This window comes from Myripristis murdjan, chromosome 4 (assembly GCF_902150065.1).
Source record: "Myripristis murdjan chromosome 4, fMyrMur1.1, whole genome shotgun sequence".
In the NCBI taxonomy this organism is placed as follows: Eukaryota; Metazoa; Chordata; class Actinopteri; order Holocentriformes; family Holocentridae; genus Myripristis; species Myripristis murdjan.
In genome coordinates, this window is record NC_043983.1 from 19,018,612 (window position 1) to 19,037,912 (window position 19,301).

The 19,301-nt window shown below is 40.4% G+C and overlaps 1 protein-coding gene across 1 annotated transcript; it reads right to left on the reverse strand.

The window, feature by feature from the left end:
* Positions 1–1,331: 1,331 nt before the first annotated feature.
* On the reverse strand, positions 1,332–18,692 carry tprg1 (tumor protein p63 regulated 1). The gene is made up of 6 exons (XM_030049522.1): positions 18,552–18,692; positions 18,060–18,243; positions 17,081–17,172; positions 13,615–13,791; positions 3,578–3,731; positions 1,332–2,558 (listed from the first exon to the last, which is right to left on the reverse strand). The coding sequence occupies exons 2-6, from the start codon at positions 18,237–18,239 to the stop codon at positions 2,364–2,366; spliced, it is 798 nt and encodes a 265-aa protein (XP_029905382.1). The 5' UTR covers positions 18,240–18,243; positions 18,552–18,692; the 3' UTR covers positions 1,332–2,363.
* Positions 18,693–19,301: the final 609 nt, after the last annotated feature.

Consider the following 19,301-nt stretch of genomic DNA (forward strand, 5'->3'; position numbering starts at 1 on the left):
ACTACATTATTTATATCTGTGTAACTTAACAGATCGATGTATTATACTGTAAACCTTCTATGTAATTTATTCTGTGATATTTGAATCTTGCAACCTTTTTTGTGATTTGTGTCCTAAACATCTCCACCTATCCTGCCTCTCTGATGAATCTTATGCATAACATGTGCGTGTAGTTTTAAGGGCAACTGTTAAACTCCTTAAAAAAATCAGATTTTGATTCAGATGGAATACCTTGAGGGTTGAGCATAATGATGTCTAATGCAAAAAGAACATTTGAGGACAGAGATGGCGCTTGCACAAAGACACACCCATTGTCGACACACCTGTACTCTCCTGCCCTCTGCACACAGTTCTGCCCACATTTGCCCTATAACTTGGCATTAAATCAGCTCTCCTAAAACGTAGAACTACATGGTCCTCCTAACTATCTGTCATGGAAATAAAGGGTTACAGAAAAAGAGTCTAATTAAATAAATTAAACTGAAACGTGATACAACATGCAAGCTGCATTGTCTGCAACAGCAAAACAAAACAATTCAAGCATTATGTCTAAAGAAGTGTAGGTTTGTTTGACACAGGTGGTGCCATGCTAACGTCACCTGATTTTGCTCAACTGCCCTGCCTGTCGCCAAGATAACGTTAGGGCAATAAAGAAAAGGTTTCACATGGTCAATGAAATGATTATTATTTTGTTCGCCATGGAAACCAAACACAACAAACACAGCAATGCAATAATGGAAGAGTTGCATATTCTTTCAATAATGTTCCCGTTTTGACCCACACTACCAAGCAACCCAAGTGTGAACCTCTTGAGGGGCCAAACGACATTACTTTATGTACGCTCATTTAGCTGGCAGTTAATCCTGCCTTTTTTTCTTCACATCTTTTACAACTTGAAGAGCAGAAATATGGATGAGGTGCTTCGCTGCGGGGCAGAGCAGTGCTTGATCCAGGATTAGAGACACGTCCTCATCCTGGGAGGAAACATTTTAACCCCTTCCAACCCTAAGGTTATGATACACAATACTAAAGGTGCTGAACTTAACCATATACTTTACCGTTTGGAATAACAGCTGGATGTATTTCTGGGTCACTCACTACTTGACCTTGTTTCCTGATGAGAATACCTAAAACTCAGTTCACTGCAGGCTCGGTTTGTTTGTTTTACACTTGTCACTCAGAAAAGGATGTGTTATACATTACCAGGGAAATTTGTGAACAAATCCGTATTTTATGGGTCTAGAATTTCACTACGCTTGAAATGTTTTTGATAATATTACCCTTGTCTTACAACTACAGGAGAAACCACATGTGGTGCCATTTCTGAGGGATTTGAGGTCATTGCTAAGGTTTAATAAACACCCCTTTCACCAAAACAGGTTGAATAAGAATGAATTCTTACTCAGTCGTCAAGGTCATGGAATTGTACAATAAACTAATAAATGCAACACAGAGAAAGAATCCAAAAATCTGCAAGAACCAAAAAATAAAAAAAAAAGAACTTTCACTTTAACTGAAAAGAAGACTCCTCTTGTCACGCTTGTCTTTCAATGACGCCCACTGGGTGTTAACATTTGTATATGCTTCACAAGAATTGCACTTTGGAAACGAACAGAGTCATATCTGTCCATCTGTCAAAACAAGTTTTGTGTAAAACAAAAATGCTGTGAATTTAGCAATACGTCTATTTTATACACCACGGTTAAATAAAGAGAGAGAATAATGTAGAGGCTCACGTTTGCTTGTCTGTAGCACACTTACAAGACAAACAGAGCCAAACAAAGCAGACAGATACACGGTAAACAAGCAAATCTGGGGGAAATTCCAGCACCTTATGCACTGTAATAATACACTATAAATGATAAAACTAAACTGACAAATGTGCCCCTATGCTCCAGTGAATCTCTAAGGAGCTGAGTGGCATGGGAATGAGCTTTTAACAGAGGAACTGGGGGAGGAAGAAAGGGCTCCCATTGCGAAAGAGTTGAATTACCATATCACTGAGGAGGCAAACACAAAGCTCCTTGAGAGCAGCAGGGGATCCATCATCTGGTGAAGAGCCGTGTTGAAATGCGGATATTTCTGAGCTCTCATACACCCTGCACTGGTAATAAGCAGTGGAGGAGATCACATGGAAATTTAAGCATCATATAGCACATTTTGTGAGTCTATACATCACTGTCAAGTAGTGCACTATGAATATAGAAAAACCACCGGCCGACCCACATTGGATTTTAAAGAATTTGACTCATTCAGATGTGTAAACCACAAGTAGAAAACACAAAATCAGTAACCTATAAATACTAATGGGCACAGTATTTGAGAATAAAGTCAAAGAACAATTAAATACAATGAAGATGAATTTAGAAACCGATGTTTCCTCGAGCCATGCAATAGCCCAGCTTATTTTGGTTCCCAATGAAAGACATGATGCCCACATAAGCCTCGATGTGGATGGGCTGATTGAGGACCAGGACGCCGTTGGCCTTCCCAGGAACCGGCTTCGCGGCGTGAGCTTTCTGGGCTGCTGCCTGGAGCTGGTCACGGAAGTTGTGGATCTGTGGACGGGAAGGCAAGAACAATCTATGAATCAGAAGTGACACTCCTTCTTGTGGGAATGCGTGGGATGGTCTAAGCATCTAAGCGATTCAACATCCTGTGCTGATTACGTGATCTGTTGGGTCACCTGAGTAGATTTCCTGACCAGCACTGATGACCATATTTAGTAGCTATGGGGTGATCTCCTGATGGAGGGAGGAGAGTGAAGGTGAGAGGGAAGTGCATAGACAGGAGATTCTGAGCTGAGCCCTTTGCTGCATGTCAACCCCTCTGTGTCTCCCCTGCCTTTCCTGTCTGTCTCTACTATCACTATCAAATAAAGCAGAAATCAACACTGTGTTTTTTCTGATATCATGATTTAACACATGTATGGGACAAAAATACTGGCAACTGGGTACTAGAAACCCTATTCATATTAAACATTGGTTAAATAAATAAATAAATGTTGTGTACATTTGTTTAAAATGCTTATTATGTCAGTTCCAAGTATTGTCCCCTTATTCTGCATGATATATAGCAGATATAATTACATGTATGATTCCATAATTCAAGGGTTACCTGGCACTGCTGACACTGTATTTCTTAGTGCAAGATTATTCCAGTTTTTTCCCCACCTGTCCCTCTTCCCCCACACGGGGCCTTCTGCATTAACATCATGGCTTTCTAGAAATTCTTGTGCAACATTTAGATACAGCGTGTAAACTGCATCATGTCAGAACAGCGTAGTGTAAATGGTTAATAATCAAAATTCAGATCTGTGTCCATATTTGGTGTGCTTAAACACAGGATAAAGAAAATGACAGATTGCAGGCATGGGAGATAATATCTGCTGCTTAATTACAGTAAGTAATTTCTCTGGGTATCTGATGACTCATTTACTGACAACAGCTGCTATTTTTTGAAGTGATACAGTAAAAGTGCTGGTACTAAAAATAAAAGTGCTAAAAAAGCTTCATTTGCAGGATTAGGGAAAATGTGAGTAAAATAAATGACAAGGCATACTGTCACAATGTCTTACTTCGCAGAGGGCAGCAAACTTGTCGTTGGCGTTCCTCACGGGGTGGTAGGTGAAGGTGATGAAGGGGTAGTCGGTGGAGAAGGGGTTCCACCTTGAGGTAAAGGAAGGATCTCTCTGCCTGTCCCAGAAGACACGCATGCCCTCGCCCTCTCTCCTGAACGCATCAACAGCAGGGAACATACAGTATGTCAGTGATGCATAACCTCAGCTATGCAACACAAAATCAAATGCCAAGCTTCATGTTTTCATCATGTCAATTATATTAATTATTGTAAAGTGTAGTTTGTTCTCTCTTTGCCTCTGGTCACAATCAGAAGTACTTTTATAAAAGTAATTCTGGTTGTAATTAATCAATTAAGTCAAGTGACTTGACATTGGTCAATACAAATATAAGTAATTTCCTACCTCCTGATATGGAATAATGGCACCTCTATGGAACTTTAATTTTCCATTTTCATACCTTAAGATGGTAAAGGTGCATACTTGACCTTAAGTCTTATGGGTGCCATGGTAACAACATTAGAATGGCCAAAAAAAAAAAATTGCACTAATACGTCTTCAGGGCTCAAACCTAAAGTGAGGGCAATGTGATGTTTGCCAGGCTTAGAAGTTATCATAGTCTGTTTGTCATATTCCCTTTCTTTTGCTGTTCTTTCTTTAGTCATTTCAAAGTAAATAGGTTTTAATGAAAAAGCCCTTGGGACATATCTTTTTTCAGCCTGATGAAACCTCAGAAGTCTCCCATTTGTCTGGGAGCAAACAGAGCTCCTAGCACTGGCAGATTCCCCCTTTGAAATTATGTTGGCGCTGGTCTGCATTCTGTGAAGATCCCTACAGTACTCTATTTACTGTTTGTCCATCAAACCCTATCCAAGGCTCTCATGTCTCTAAGACCAAGTAATATCTGGGAGGAATACAGTATCTTTGCTACTATTTAAAATGCAGGGTCAGATAAAGTTCACAGCTCAAAACACCCTCCCCTCCTTCTATTTTTATGGCGATTTTACCCTCCTGTAGCATATTTGCATAAACTTGCATCTAAATGAGATGATACACTTAGACAGCGAGAGAACAAGAGAAGATCCTTTCATCTCGCTAAAGTCAGCCAATTTACACTGAAACTTATCACAATTACTTCCAGCCACCATCTGAACCATGTTAAAACTTGTTTTATGCAATTTCAGCTAATATCCCAATTCATTCATTTCCTCTCTATCCCAATGAGTCACTTTCTACCGCCCAGTAGGAGATGGAGATACCTGCTCTTCAAAGGTTCTCCTCTCAACGAGATGCTGCATTTTTCCACAAGACCAAGCAAATTAAATTAGATGTCCAACATACATACAGCATCACTGCTGTCCAGCTGGGTCAGCTTATAAAAGCCAAGTACACTGCTTGTACGCAATATATTGTATGCTTGTAGGTATGGAAACTGAGAAGTACAGCCACCAGTTTTATCTGAAGATGCTCCCTACTAAATTGAGAGGGCTTTGGAAAAACTTGATTCTCAACTGAGGAGTCACCCAATGATGAAATTCGGGCACTTTTAGCTACATCATAAGTCAACAGAGAATGTCAACAATAACTGTCCAAAACTTGATTTAAACCAGTTACCTGACAAACCGGCAGTGACAGGTTAGACTACCCAGTTGAACTTACTATCATATGCAGTTTGACACCTTAAGGCATTTTGTTATTGCCATGCATCTTTGACAAACACATTTTCAATGGTTTGTCTCACTCACTCACACAAACACACATTTGCACAGACACGCATGCACACACAAACAGAGAGAGAGAGAGAGAGAGAGAGAGAGAGTCTGCAGAGTCCATTGTCAATGTTGAAACATTCATGTTGATTTTGCCAACAAATGCGGGCCACTTGCTCCTGTTCGAGATCAAAGCTGCATCCTGTAACTTTTGTTAGTTGATGCTAGGAGGAAAGTGTTTTTCTAATCAGATGCCAAAACTCCCAAATCTACTCTTGTTTCCTATGAATCCTCTGAACACCATGAATGAAGGCGTAGCCAGCTTGGTTTGGTGCTCAACCCAATTATTACAGCACCTAGTGTGTAGATATTAATCGCTGGTTTTGGGAAATTTGATTAATTTGGTGTGGTTTATTTTAGTTTTGTAGTTTATTATTATGATTTCTTTATTTGGTCAGAATAAGCACAAAAAGTCCATACTAATGAGACCAGGAACTGAACAAGAATATCAATAGCATAAAACTACATTATAAGCACCCAATACAATACAGGGATTTGTAATAACTGACCTCACCGTGTCCACAAATGGATACATCCATAATCACTACTCCATAAACCTGTCCAGTAACCTCTGCCTGACCTTGACCTTGAAGATATGCTGGCTAGAAGCTGCTGATCCTAACACTGCGCCCTGGGGAAGAGAAAGGAGGTTCACAACTTGCAAAATAGCTGACACACATACAAAGAAGAAGAAAAAAAGTCTTAAGAAACTCTATTTTTACCTTGTGCATGGGATGCGTACCAAGTGCAACTTGTTTTCCATCTACATTAAAACATATCCTGCTATTTTATATTTCTTTGATTCTGTCAGTAGCTGTAATTAATGACAGTGTTACAGCTTTGACTTTTGTTTATGAATGCTAACTTGTTTGTACTGCTTGACCAGAAAAACACTTGATAATTGTAAAAAAAAAAAAGCAACTGTTTTTAATTTACCTCCCTAGTTACATAAAAAAGAGAGTGTCCTGATTTCCTTAATGATCCGTCATGCTGCTGTCCTCATTTTACCAGGACATACCTTGTGCAAGAGCATTTCCTGCCAAGCAGAACTGAACACCTGAGGCTAAACAATAGTGGTGTAGTTGTTGATATGTCACAGTCCCAAGGGAGGGGCTGCATCATAATGCAATCATCTAGCCCTGTTTACACAAGCGCGCTCAAAATGATAATGCCGCCCCTGAACTTTGTGTGCTTCTTCTAAAGCAAATGTGCTGGGAGAAAAGGGGAGGAAAGTGGTACAAAGGCAAAGCCTGGGCTAAAAGACTGATTATATTTCACCAAAAGACAAGTGAGGATGGGGGGTTACATTTGTACATATTTTCCTTTGTAAGAGCACAGAGCTATTGCCCTGGTATAAATGGGGATATAAAAAAGCTTTGGAGAATTCCACAGGTAAGCTATCACTGGGAGAGGACCAGCCCAAACAGGCAGAGCAGGGCTGGGCTTTCCAGCCAGAGGCCTTGGAAGTCCTCATCGTGTTTATGTGGCAGAGCTGGGGTTTGGACTTTCACTGAGCCATACATCTTTAAGGCAGCCACGTAAATGTAGCAGTGGCAAAAGTTATTTAAACCCGTATAATGTCATTTCCGAGTTTCTCAAGCCGACAGCATTTACGTCAATGAAAATTCTGAAAGCACAAAGTTTGACAAAACTGCTAAAAAAGCAGCATATTAAGAGAAGAAAATAAACCCCCTACTGACTCTCTTGATGCAGGTTTACCAAATAACAGGGACAGTATTTATACAAAAAGCACACGTGCGTTACAGAACCACTGTGTTCTTAGTTAAGCTTTAGGGCAATCGACTAAAAATTCCTTCACTGCGCTTTCAAGGGCTTGGGGCTCATAAGTCAACACACAAGATAAATATCAGGCCCAGCTTCAGTTGTCATGGCAAGTGTCCCACACTGTCTCTGGGCCAACAAACAAACGCTCTGATTGCTCAATGGAGCCTGCAAGTTTGTCAGCCATCCATGCCTGTATCCATCAAAGAGGGCACTCTACAGTATCATTCAACTGTGTGAAAAAAGTTAAAAGAGACAGATATATGGCGGTGTGAGGGGAGAAAAAAAGAGTAATTAAGTAAAAAAGTAAGAAAAAGCAAGTGCACCTTTAGTAGCACTATAACAAGTTCCAATTATATTCCTGATAAAAATGTTGACACTGAAAGTGCCTGTGCAACACAAATCCTTGACAGGTGTTATGATCTACTGTATGAGAAATAAGCTGTGATATCAAGATGCTAGCAAGGATATTTTGAGTTTTAATGTTAAATGAAAGATAGAGTCTGCACACAGAAAGTTGCTCCTAATGTGAGACTACTAAATGCACCATCTGCACTCCTCCATGTTTAATAATTTTATTTTCTATACAATCAATTAATCAATCACGAGGGAACCACATTTTAATTTCATTATACAACCTGCTGTATAATGACCAATAAACTTCCTTTTATCCATGTATATCAACTCAAAAATATCATCATGTATTATCATGTATCGTTCTTTCATTTATTCATATTCTAATTCTGGGAGAATAGGTGACTGTAGCCTATCCCAGCATGCACTGGGCTGAAAGCAGGGAAACACCCCAGACAGGCTGCCAGTCCATCGCATGGCTTTACTTGTATCAGTGTTTATGAATACACAGACACTGGGAACAGCTTGTGCAAAGACTTTACTGTCAGTCGAGGCGTTGTTTTTCTGTCCAGCACCTGATCAAATCTGCAATATGTGCTTTTTAACAGGAGAGACATATAACTAGGGATAAAACTTGAATATCTGGCAATGATTTGTGACTGTTGTATCTTAGTTCGATGGGGTGATAACCTCTCTTCCATTCTTTGCACTTCACACAGCGACTGTCCTCTGTATAAAAGTGCGGTTATAGTCAGAATTAATGACAAACAATCATTCAGGAAAGGAAAAACAGCAAGTGTTAATCTCAGTTTCAGTGATGACAAACAAACTAGCTAAGTGACAAGTAGTGAGCTATTTTGCAAGTCTTCAGTAAACTGAGGTTGTTGCAAACAACTTGGCACCTTGACTTGAATGAATTTGTAACCTCTTCGGTGAGAGGTCACATGTATCGTCCCACTGACGGAGCTTCTGGATGGTCCTAGTTTTTCATGGCCTTTATTACAATACTCCAGTTCAACATCTTTCTCTTGGGCCCCTCACTGATTTGCAAATTTGGCAGTGTAGTTTTATTTTACGACACAGTAGAGAACAGTGAATCAGTGTGTGGCCTCATATCTCAAAGCATTTTAAAGAGAGAAACACAGGAATGGGCCTTTTTGCAAAATGCCTCACTGAGAGGAGAAAACGCTTGTATATGTGTGTGTATGTGTGTCTGTGTGTCTGTGAGAGAGAGAGAGAGAGAGAGAGAGAGAGAGAGAGAGAGAGAGCGAGAGAGAGAGAGAGAGAGACATCAAATGTGGCTTGCTCAGCTCTCCTGCAGATTTCAGTGGATGAATGATCATCTGGTTGAGTGTCCAACAGAGATGATATCTTAAGTGACTTTTATGTACTGACTGCCCCCTGCTGTTTGGATGTGTGAGCTAAGCTGCTTTCTAGTGGCTCTGGTTTCTATTGGTGTGGTCATGTAAAACAGAGCTGAGAAGGATGAAAATAATTTAACTGGGTCTGACAGTCAGGCAGAACTGATGCAAAGACTGACAGCAAACTGGCCATGCTGGAGATTTTAAGCAGGATGTGATTCTGATAAGTTACTCACATGTGATCTGGGTACTGACAATTAATTATCTTGATAAACATGTCTAATTGAGAGAGTGGAATGAGTGACTGTGTGAGGAAGTACAGCCAGGTTGGTAGAATTCAATTTTATTTGTATGTGGGGGCTAAATAGGGCATCACTTACTCTAAAGCCTTATTCAGACAAACTATGTCTGATCAGATGAGAGACACAGGAGAGCAGTGCTGGGATTATTTCCAACTTTCATAAATAGATTTTTTTTTTTCACAACAGTTACTGAAGAAACCCCCAGTGGGGCTTCTTTAAATCTCCACACCCAACTCTTTCAGACAGGAATAAAAAAAGGCACTTGAATGATGTGCTGGGTAGTGCAGTAATTAGCTTGTCTAGACAGTTTGGAAAGAAGGCACTTAAAACACATCTTTCCCCACAGATGCAGAGTACACTGCACTTCTTGGGTGCACCTGGAGAATGTGGGATGAAAACACAATCACGCTGACTAAAAATACAGCCACTCCCATAACACTTTTTACTGGCATCATCAAAGTTTTGGGAGTCTGATGGAGCAAACAGGAACAGTATCTTGATTCCAAATAATTCCATAGAGGATGATATATTATACACACACACACATACACATACAAATATATGTACACACACATATATATAGGAAGGAAAGACATACAGAGAGGAACAAGGGAACAAGATGAGGAGATGGGCATCATAAGGTCAATTCACTTCCACTGCAGATTACATCCAACTTGCACAGCTTGTCACAGGTGTAGCCACAAAATCTGACACCTAAACTTTGGTATCACATGTGCTGCAGAAACAGAAAGTCATAATGACATGGCATCCGTGCAGCTGTGGATGTTTTCTCAGACACTAAGTGGAGCCAAAGACCTTTGAGTTGCTTGGCATGTTACAGTCAAATTCTGTAAAATGCCATTGCAAAAGCTCAAAGCAATCTAGAAACTAAGGATTATCGTGTAATACCACCGTCGGTGTTGCTCCAGCATGACTAAAGCAAAGCAGAGTGTGGACAACACATTGCAACATTTAAGGCAAACCTTATAGAAGGGCCATGGCATTGTATAACTTACCTCAGCTGTGTAGATGTGACATTTCTAATAAGTATGCAAAGCTCACAAAGTTGCTGCAAACATTGTTGCACAGAGACTCGGCTAGCAGCTGTGATGAATTGCGAGGATGTGATTGTATCCCTTATATCATCTCAGCCATCACAAAAATCAATCAAAACATGAAACAAGATGTGGCACGCTCCTCCACTGACGTGTTCCTGCCAAGGGCGCACACTGACATCAAGTGGCCAAATAACAACTGTGACCAGGCGAATCCTGTTGCAAGTGTCTTGCATTCTCACCGCTAAAGTTGAACTATGACAACTAAAGACGTACGGTGAAGCTGGATCAGGTTATTTGTATTTAACATCAGAGGACGAGCATGAGCCAGAGGTGCAGACAATTCAGCCTGTGACCTCCATTTTCAGTCAGTTGCTGTGGTTTGTGTCTGATGTGGTTGGTCCTTCTGTGTTCAGCACAGCATAAAGATATAAATACACAAATGCACAAAGTGATGTTAAGTAGGTATACTATGTCAAAACTGGAGACTCTGGATTTATTTCTTTCATATTTTCTAAAGCGTCTTCTGAAACCTCTTGTGTCTCAGTCTACAGAACTGTGGAAAACACAGCTGGCAGTGACTGACTTCACACCCAGGACCTGAACTTCCTGCCGAAACCCCCTCACCAGCATGCCTCACATTATAAAAGGATAACGAAGCATGCTAGCTCTCTGAGTTAATTTTGCAATAGAATTATATATCAAAACAAGCTGTCGATGTGTTTTTCCCAACGTGTGATGCAGAGGCCTCTGTGTGTCCGTCACAAACAACACGAGGCTCACAGAAGACTGCATGTGAGCCCATTTCTGGCAGCTCAGGGACAGCTTAAAGTAAATGTTGATGTCACTCTGAAATGTAGGTGACTGTGCAATCCTATGTGCATTAGTGTTTTGTTTTTTCTCTTTTTTTCTCTTTTTTTTTTTTACATGCCATACATCCAGTATATCAACAACAACTCCAACTCAAGACACGCTGAGATGTGAGTGATGTGTGTGATAACACAGTTTTCATACATCAATGCGGGTGGTCTTATTGAAAAGTGGCAAAATCTGAGCTTTAACAGAATGGATGCAGTGCAGCAGTTACTTGATCTTGCCAAATAGTGAGCCGATGTATGAAGACAGTGATATTAATGTGTACCACAGTGTTTATCAATGATTTTTAAAGCGTTTACAACCTAATTAATAACCTATTCATGAACCATTCATAAACTTTTTACAAGAGTCGTCTTGGTGTAAAGTGGAGCCCGTATTTGATATGGAAAGCAATTCAGGCTGCTGTTACAATACTTGGGTGGATTCTTTTTCACATATCCATGTACTGAACTGCAGATCACTTCCTGCAAAGACATGAGAAGCAGGGAAAGACGTACAGAGAGAAGGAGTAGAGAAAGAGGGAGACTAGCGAAGATGTCTGTGGGAAGAGTTTTTCTTACTTGAAACCGTCTCTTTACTGTTGGACTCCCGGGTGGCTTTCACTAGCGTTTTATTTATAATTTAACGTAATGTGCAGAGATAAAGCCTCCAATAAAGGCCGCCCTCTCTAAGCGCTTCACAGCACATTACATTTTATTCATCAAATTAGTTTTACTTGGTTTGGTGTCCCCTGAGCCATCTTTAAAAGGTTTGGATGAAAGGACTACATTAATTTTGCCACTAATCAGTTAAGTGACAGCTCCATGTGACAGTTATGCACTCCTTGCCCCAAAAAAGCTCTCCACACACTCTTTTCTCTGCCATGCCTATCTCAGCTACGCTGTTCTACACGCATCCCTTGTTCCACCCCGGCTAACCTTGCACCCTTCCTCCCTGTGCATCGCAGTCGCCGCCGCCGTCTGCTGGGTGCCCACAGCTCAGTCTAAGTCTTTTCACCGTCACTTAAAATCACTGCTAATACCTGCTCAGTAACTCATGCATACTCTAATATACTTTTAATTCATTACAGATATCAAATGTAAGGTCTTTCAACACACATTCTCCTAATTCCTCAAGAAAAGTGTTAACTATAAGACTTTTTGAATAATATATTACTACGAAATACGCAAAAAGCCGTGTTTGGAGGAGGAAGCTACTAGTTCACCATCTGCCAGAAGCTGGCTGAGCAAATCAGAGCATGAAGCAAATAATTAGTCCTAAAATTTGGAATGAGTTGTATGTTTTTAATTTTCCACTAATATGACTGTGAGAAAACTAAATATTTTCAAGCACACTCATTCAGCAATTTGTTGTTAGAGTGACTGAAAATTAAAATATATTGAGTGAAAGCGACAGGCCTTCTCTGAACACTGTCCACATGCCAGTGAATATCAATCTCACTTGGCTCTACTGAGCTACAGTGCCATAGTCCTCCAACTCACTTCACTGCACGACATCTTCACTTCAACAAGTCATGTAGTCTCACATTCAGTGTTAAAATCTTGTTTATATTAAATGAAGTGAGTGGGATGAGACAATCCCACTTGTTTCCAATGCTTATCAATTTGTCTGCCAATTTTTTTTTTTTTTCAAATCAAATGTCATGTTTGAGATACTGGTGGGATGGTCTGCCTTGTTTCAGTGTATTTATGCTTGTTCCAGAAGAAAAAAAAACCTGAAACAAGTGAAACTGCGTTGGAAACAAGTGGCATCATCATATTCCACCAGCTGTTTTTTTTTTTTAAGAACAGGTTTTTCAAGAGTGGACGAGATAAAGTGATTTGTTAAGGTGGAGATTTTTTTTGTATTGTTCAGGGAAGTGTTCCTCCCTCTACTGAGCAGATTAGACCACATTTGAACTGAGCATTTTGTCCAGCATAAATCTAATATCACCAAAGTAGTTTTTAATAACTTGATAAATTTCATCCAGGCATCATCCATGACATTTTTTAATGTATTTTAAATATGCTGGCCTGGCCCCAGGGTCACAAATTATGCTCTACACAAAGCGGACAGTGTCCACAGCCAAATGCAGCCAAAAACAGACAGCACCTTTGCTGACGACATGCAAAGCTAAGGCTCTCAGGTCAATTTCCCTATACAAATTGCATGTAGGTAATTCTGCCAGGTGGCAGGAGGGGATCATGTATTTGGTCATGTGTATTCATCTGTGTAATCGTCCATGTATCAGTCTGCAGCTAATATTGCATAATACTGGGTCTGTCAGCAGAATATTTTTGTGCAATTTTGACTGTATGATCAAGGACCTCTCATGGTTGATTAAAAACATTTTATACAGCAAATCAGTGTTTTTCAAGTCCAAGCACCAGAGATGGGCTGATGGAGATCTGCACTGCACTGAATGCACTCTGCTAGTCAAAGGACTGTTTTTGAGAAGAACCTGGCATGTACATAGCCTCTGAAAAGCTGCAAGTGTGTTGGACAAGAGGTGTGAGGTGTCTGTTGCGGGGTAGGTGCGGTGAGGGTGAGGGGACTCACAGGAGCAGAGAGTGATTTGGGAAGGTAAAGGAGCCATGGGAGATGCGGTCCACAAAGTTCAGCGGGATCCTCTGGAGCTGGTCACACTTGAACATCACAAAGTCGTACTTGCAGACGAGGAGAGAGTTGTCTGTGATGAGCACAATACGCTCCTTCTCATTGTTCCAGTGATCCACTCTGAAACGGGAACAGCCAGAGAATGAATGAGACATACAGTGAGAGCATTTCAATTATAATTAGATAACCACTGCCCATATTATTTACCACTCTCTATATTTTCAATGCAAAAGCCTTTCAAACAATCAACATTTATGGGTTTATTGAGTTCCCTGCCAAGGTTGCTTATGTTTTAGACAATACTGTACTCAAAAAAATATTGTCATGTGTGAATAAAACAGCACAGGGCTCATCTGCTCAGAGGCTGGCTGTTGATACCCATAATTTCAGCATGTGGTACAGTATGAACTATTAATAAAAGATTATCCAAGTTGCAATATCTAAATCACAGAAGCTGTAATTATCTGATAAAGGTAAAATGTGTGAAAGCATTATACGGTAAATGAAGCACTGTGGTACAGACTTCTGCAAAACACACATCATTTTAATATTTTTTCAGTGAAAATGAAAATTATGATGCAAAAATTAGCATTCCCACTAAAATCACAACTAATATTACAATAAAAAACTGTCCAAACACTTGCATTTTTTTTTTTTTTTTTTTTTACACCATAGTGTTCAGTCATTGTGGGCAGGTGGTACCTGTCCTGTGACTGGAAAGTCAAATTCAATCCCTATGACAACCAATGTCCATCCTTGTGGAAGTATCCCTGAAAGAGAGACTTGTGCTTCAGAGGTGACAAAAACCTGTCTCTGCACTCTGACTCATATTGTGATTGGCATGTTTACATGTAGAAAAATGCCTTTTTTGTGTTTGTATGCAGGTAGTGCGTGTGTCTGTGAGTACACTTCAGGAGATTATTTTAAGTTAATACAAAAAAATGTGTATAGCCTAGTTGCTCAATTATGTACTACACAAGCTTCACGATTTCACAAAATGCCTTTGGCAAAGATCATACAATATGCATGCAAGCATCTCTAAGTCCCTAACTTTGTTTTACAAACCAAAGAGATAAAATTAACTTAAATTAACAAAAAACACTTTCCAAATCGCAACTAACCAAAGGAGCCTTCCTTTCTATCCTTAAAGCCAACACCTAAATGCCTGTCCACAAAATGTTCACCTTATCAGATAAAGTCAAAATATGATCTCCTCAGACGTCTACAGGTAATCTATGCATCTCTGTCTGTCACCACAGTGCTCGTAACTGTCTAATGGTGGCACGTAGCTTCTTAGAGTGGCTCTGCTTTACAGCCCGGTGAGCTGAGTGCACGTGGCCGACTCCAAATGAGACGCTCTTCATCGCTGCTGGCAGCCCCATGCTAACAAGTCAGTTCACTGAGCAGCCAGGGCAACATATGAAAGGTGTGGATGAAGAAACTGAATTACCTCCGAATGCACTAATGAAATGAGTTAACCTTGACTGGGCACTGGGGTCATGTTTACAGAGGTGTTACAAGGCTCCAGCTTCTGACCCGGGGCAGTCTAACATGCCACTGGGACTCAAGCTTGATAAAGCAGCACAGCGAAACTCATGAGAAAGACACTGAGGCTTGTAGTTTTCCATTTCCGCAAGACCTGCTGCAAACCTGCTGGACAGAGAAGGCTAAGGTCAGCTGCTTAAGGAAACTGGGTCAACTTTCATTAAGTTTCAATAAAACATCAATAACCTTCCCATTCAGTTTATTTCTTAAATAATGCTAAATAAATGCTAATGCACTATTACTGCAAACATGGACACCAAAGGACAAATATCACTGAATGATTTACAGAAATATTACTGTTTATTGTATTTTTAATGCAGATGAAGTGAGCTCATCTACTAAATATCTTATCCTCCAAAAGCAAGCTACCATGTTCAGCAAAGAAAGCTTTGAGGAATTTCTCATCCAGTTGACTTGTACGACATTACTCACTCGTCTCCCTCAGGGAAATTCAGCAGTGTCACAGAATTTCCATATAATGCACTCTTTTTGTTGCAAAAACCCAGCCCTAGCTTCTGTAACCACAATAACTGTGGGCCCAATGTAGGACAAATGTTAACGTGTGTTGAACAGAGCTGCATAAATGGGATGTATTATTTATTATCACATGGCCAGCCTTTTAAATGTTTCCTGAAAGCTTGTGCAGGAGTGATATAACCTGACATCTGCAAGTACACTTGGTAAATGTCTTCCAGTCACTTCATTTTGCTTTGTGTTCAGTTCAGTTATATCATTTCCTCTGCCTCGACTGCTTTAACTGAACATCAGGCCCAGACTGATATGGTTGCTTTGGGTTTGATGAGGGCATTGATGTTTGGGTTAAGGGTTAATTCAAGAGGATTTTTCATGAACTTAGCTGTCCGCCTGAAATTATTTGACAAAATACTCCTCATGTCTGTCTCATTGCCTTACTTCTATAAATCATTACAGCTGAGATTGTTTTGTCCTAAAATAGTAAATATCTTGCAAACTAGAGTTCCATGGTTACACAGACATTTCCTGCAGTAACTTTGTTGCTTTGATATCCTACGTCTCTTCAATTTGGCCAAATATGTTGCCAAATGTGTTGATTCATTATGTGCCTGAATTTAATGACTCCATCATAAGGAACTGCCCTTTGATCAGAAACTCCCCCCTCAAAAAAAAAGGCTTTTGCTGATCATTACATGAGTAGAGAGTGACAAAATTCCTATTCCCCTCCTCCCAGTCAAACAAATGCCACATACAAGAAGCACTCTGAAAAAGTGGACTTCAGACAGGATATACTTCTGAAGGAGTGGAAAATCAAAGCAACGGCTAATTGTGAGGCTTGTTCCCAGTAAAAAAAAATACATATCCTTCAACTCCATGGCGAATAAAAGAGACTATAACTAAAGGCAGCAAGTGGCTGTTGCAACTTGTAGTCATGCACATGTTAGAAACATGACAGATGAATAACTCATGACGCTGTCACTCACTCTGCATTTGCAGTTACATGCTGCACACACTGGGGCTGAATGACATGATGAAAGACTCACACTGCAATATATTGTGATGGTGATGTGGTTCATAATGCTTGTCTAATGCATCATAGTTTTCATTCTCACTAAAAAATGTCTAAAATGATGATGTGGAGTTTTTTTTTTTTTTTTGCTGCATATTATTGAAACGACACAAGTTTTCTTACGTCTCTGTAGCACCACAATACCTCATTTATGATAGTCAAGTGTAAAGCATTTTTTACCTTTATCAAAAAAATGCAGCTCCTGTGACTTGGTTATAGCACCTGGTCATATTGCAGTTTCAATAATATTTTGAATAATTGCCCTACTGCACACTGATATGAAAATTAAGCAGTGTATGGATCATGCCGTCATGAACTCACTCTGCCATGAGCCAAAGACTGCAGATGCTGCCATCTATCTCTTCATCCACCAGAGCTTTAATGTCTTCAATGGCCTGATTGAGTGTGCCAGGCTGGGGAAAAAAAAACAGAGACACGAGTGTCACCATCTCATTTTCCATTGTCACAATCACAGCACATAAACAGCAAGCCTTAGGTGTGATCTTTCAGGTAGATGCAGCTGAGAAACAATGCTCGAGCAAAAGCTCAAAGCTGCTGTGTGTCTAACAAAATAACAATAAACAAAAAAAGGCCTGGTTTACTAAAACAAGTACAAATGAAAAAGCTGCATCTGCACCTTCCATGCATAAATCCAGGGGTAACTTGCTTATTTGAAAATACAACAGCAAGCTTCGGTACATAATATTAAACACACCCCACACTTATTGTCATCAACCAAAGCCTTGCCTGTTACAGACAAAATAATTTAGACTTTTATTTTTATAACAAGCTGTTCTAAACCTATACAGCATTTTAACCTTTTGATACCCAGTTCAAGAATTCAAAGGGGGCGAGGGTGGGGGCTCATACCAGGGGGTCCTGACAGTCTTACTGAAACTTGAGCCTGGCTGCTGAGCTGGCTTGGCAGTATGGGATGTTTGACAAAGTTCCCATTGCTGATCTCCAAACATGCATGTAGGTCTAGAGTAAATAGGCGGTGGCATATCTGGCTGACAAATTGATATTAAATCTATTACTTGCTTTTCGGTTAACAATTTCATTGGCTTGGCAGCTGCAGTGCTCTGATTTGTTTTACTGTGGGCATGGCATGGCTATGATAAGAGTTATTAACTGCAGCAGTCCTACTGTTGTAACAAGCCTACATTAGGGATGCAACTGACTGAATTTCACACACAGGCTTGGCAAAGTGAGTTTTTATCTTATTATCATTATTATTTACACAAAGACACTATAGCAGCTTGGGTGTCCTGTTGTCAAGTGACAATGTGGAGGTTTTTACCCGCAGGACGAAGAACCTCCTGAGCTTGAACTGGTCCAGCACTGACACCCCGCTGCTGTCCTGGGGCGGGGCGCTGGGTGGTGGAGCGGGGCCGGAAGGCAGGGGCTCCTCCTGGGCCTTGGAGGGGCTCTGTTGATGCTCCTGCTCCACGGGGAGCACTCCCACCTCAGCCTCAATCATGGTGCTGCAACACAAAAATCAAAGCAAAATCGAAACCATGAGGTGAACGACACCTTCTGACACATTTTGAGGGGTAAACCAGCCAAGTAAAGCCAGCGTTAAAGTGAAATGCTACGTCGAAAAGCTTTAGGCCTACGTATTTTAATAAGGAACTTCAACTTCCCCACTGTCGACACTTCTCTCTTTGCATGTGTCGCGTTTTCTCGTTTCCACACCGGAAAGCGACACCCGAATCAAAATACTGTGCTGCAGGTGAGCATTTCGCTTGACTTTGACGCCTCTAGTTAAGTGAAAAAGGGAAAGTTTACTCACCATAAATCGTCGAGGGCGCACGAAATGATGGAAGCACGGCAGTAGCAACAGGTGCATAACTTCCTTGTTCCGTCAGATTTGTTTAGTCAGGCGTAGAGGGAGCAGGGCTCAGCTAAACACGCGGGCTTTTCCTTTACTGTCATCTGACAGGCAGGAGGCCAGGCCACAAAATCAGCCGATAACACACACTGTTATCTTAAAAAGACAGCTGGTGGTTTGGGACTGGCTTATTAACAGTATTCACCTATTCATGTCCATTTCTATGACCTCTTTGTAAAACTTTATATGTTTTTTATGTGTCACAAAACACTGTCTGTATCCAAATAGGAAGAAAGATGCTCTCTGAAATTCGTCAGGCAACATTTGAAAATTGTGTCCTCAATATGGTGTAAAGTGAAAAATGAACTATTTTGTAATGCCTTCAAATGACTACAATAATAATCCGCAGTCTAATGTGCTTAACTTTAATACCAGCATTCAATATAGAGGAGTAGGAGTCTTTTTTTTTTTTTTTTTTTTTTTTTTTTTCTTTTGGGTGCATCTAATTTTGGAACAAAACCCCTCATTTCTAACTTCTAAAACAGAAGAAACTTGGTAACGCCTGGGACTGTTGCAAATTTAGGCAGAGCAATCTGACATTCCTCCGTCAATGTCAGATATTAAAATAGTGCCAAATGTGGGCTATATTACTTTTGTGTCCCAGCCCTGGATTAGCTAGTGCTTTCTCAATTATGTGTCAAGTTATTTTGC

Excerpts from the sequence above, each read along its gene's own strand:
- tprg1 (XM_030049522.1), bottom strand. The coding sequence starts at position 18,239 with ATGATTGAGGCTGAGGTGGGAGTGCTCCCCGTGGAGCAGGAGCATCAA. Across the intron at positions 17,173-18,059 it reads GGAGGTTCTTCGTCCTGCGG|CCTGGCACACTCAATCAGGC; the intron begins GTAAAAACCTCC and ends TTTTTTCCCCAG. Across the intron at positions 13,792-17,080 it reads AGTCTTTGGCTCATGGCAGA|AGTGGATCACTGGAACAATG; the intron begins GTGAGTTCATGA and ends TTCCCGTTTCAG.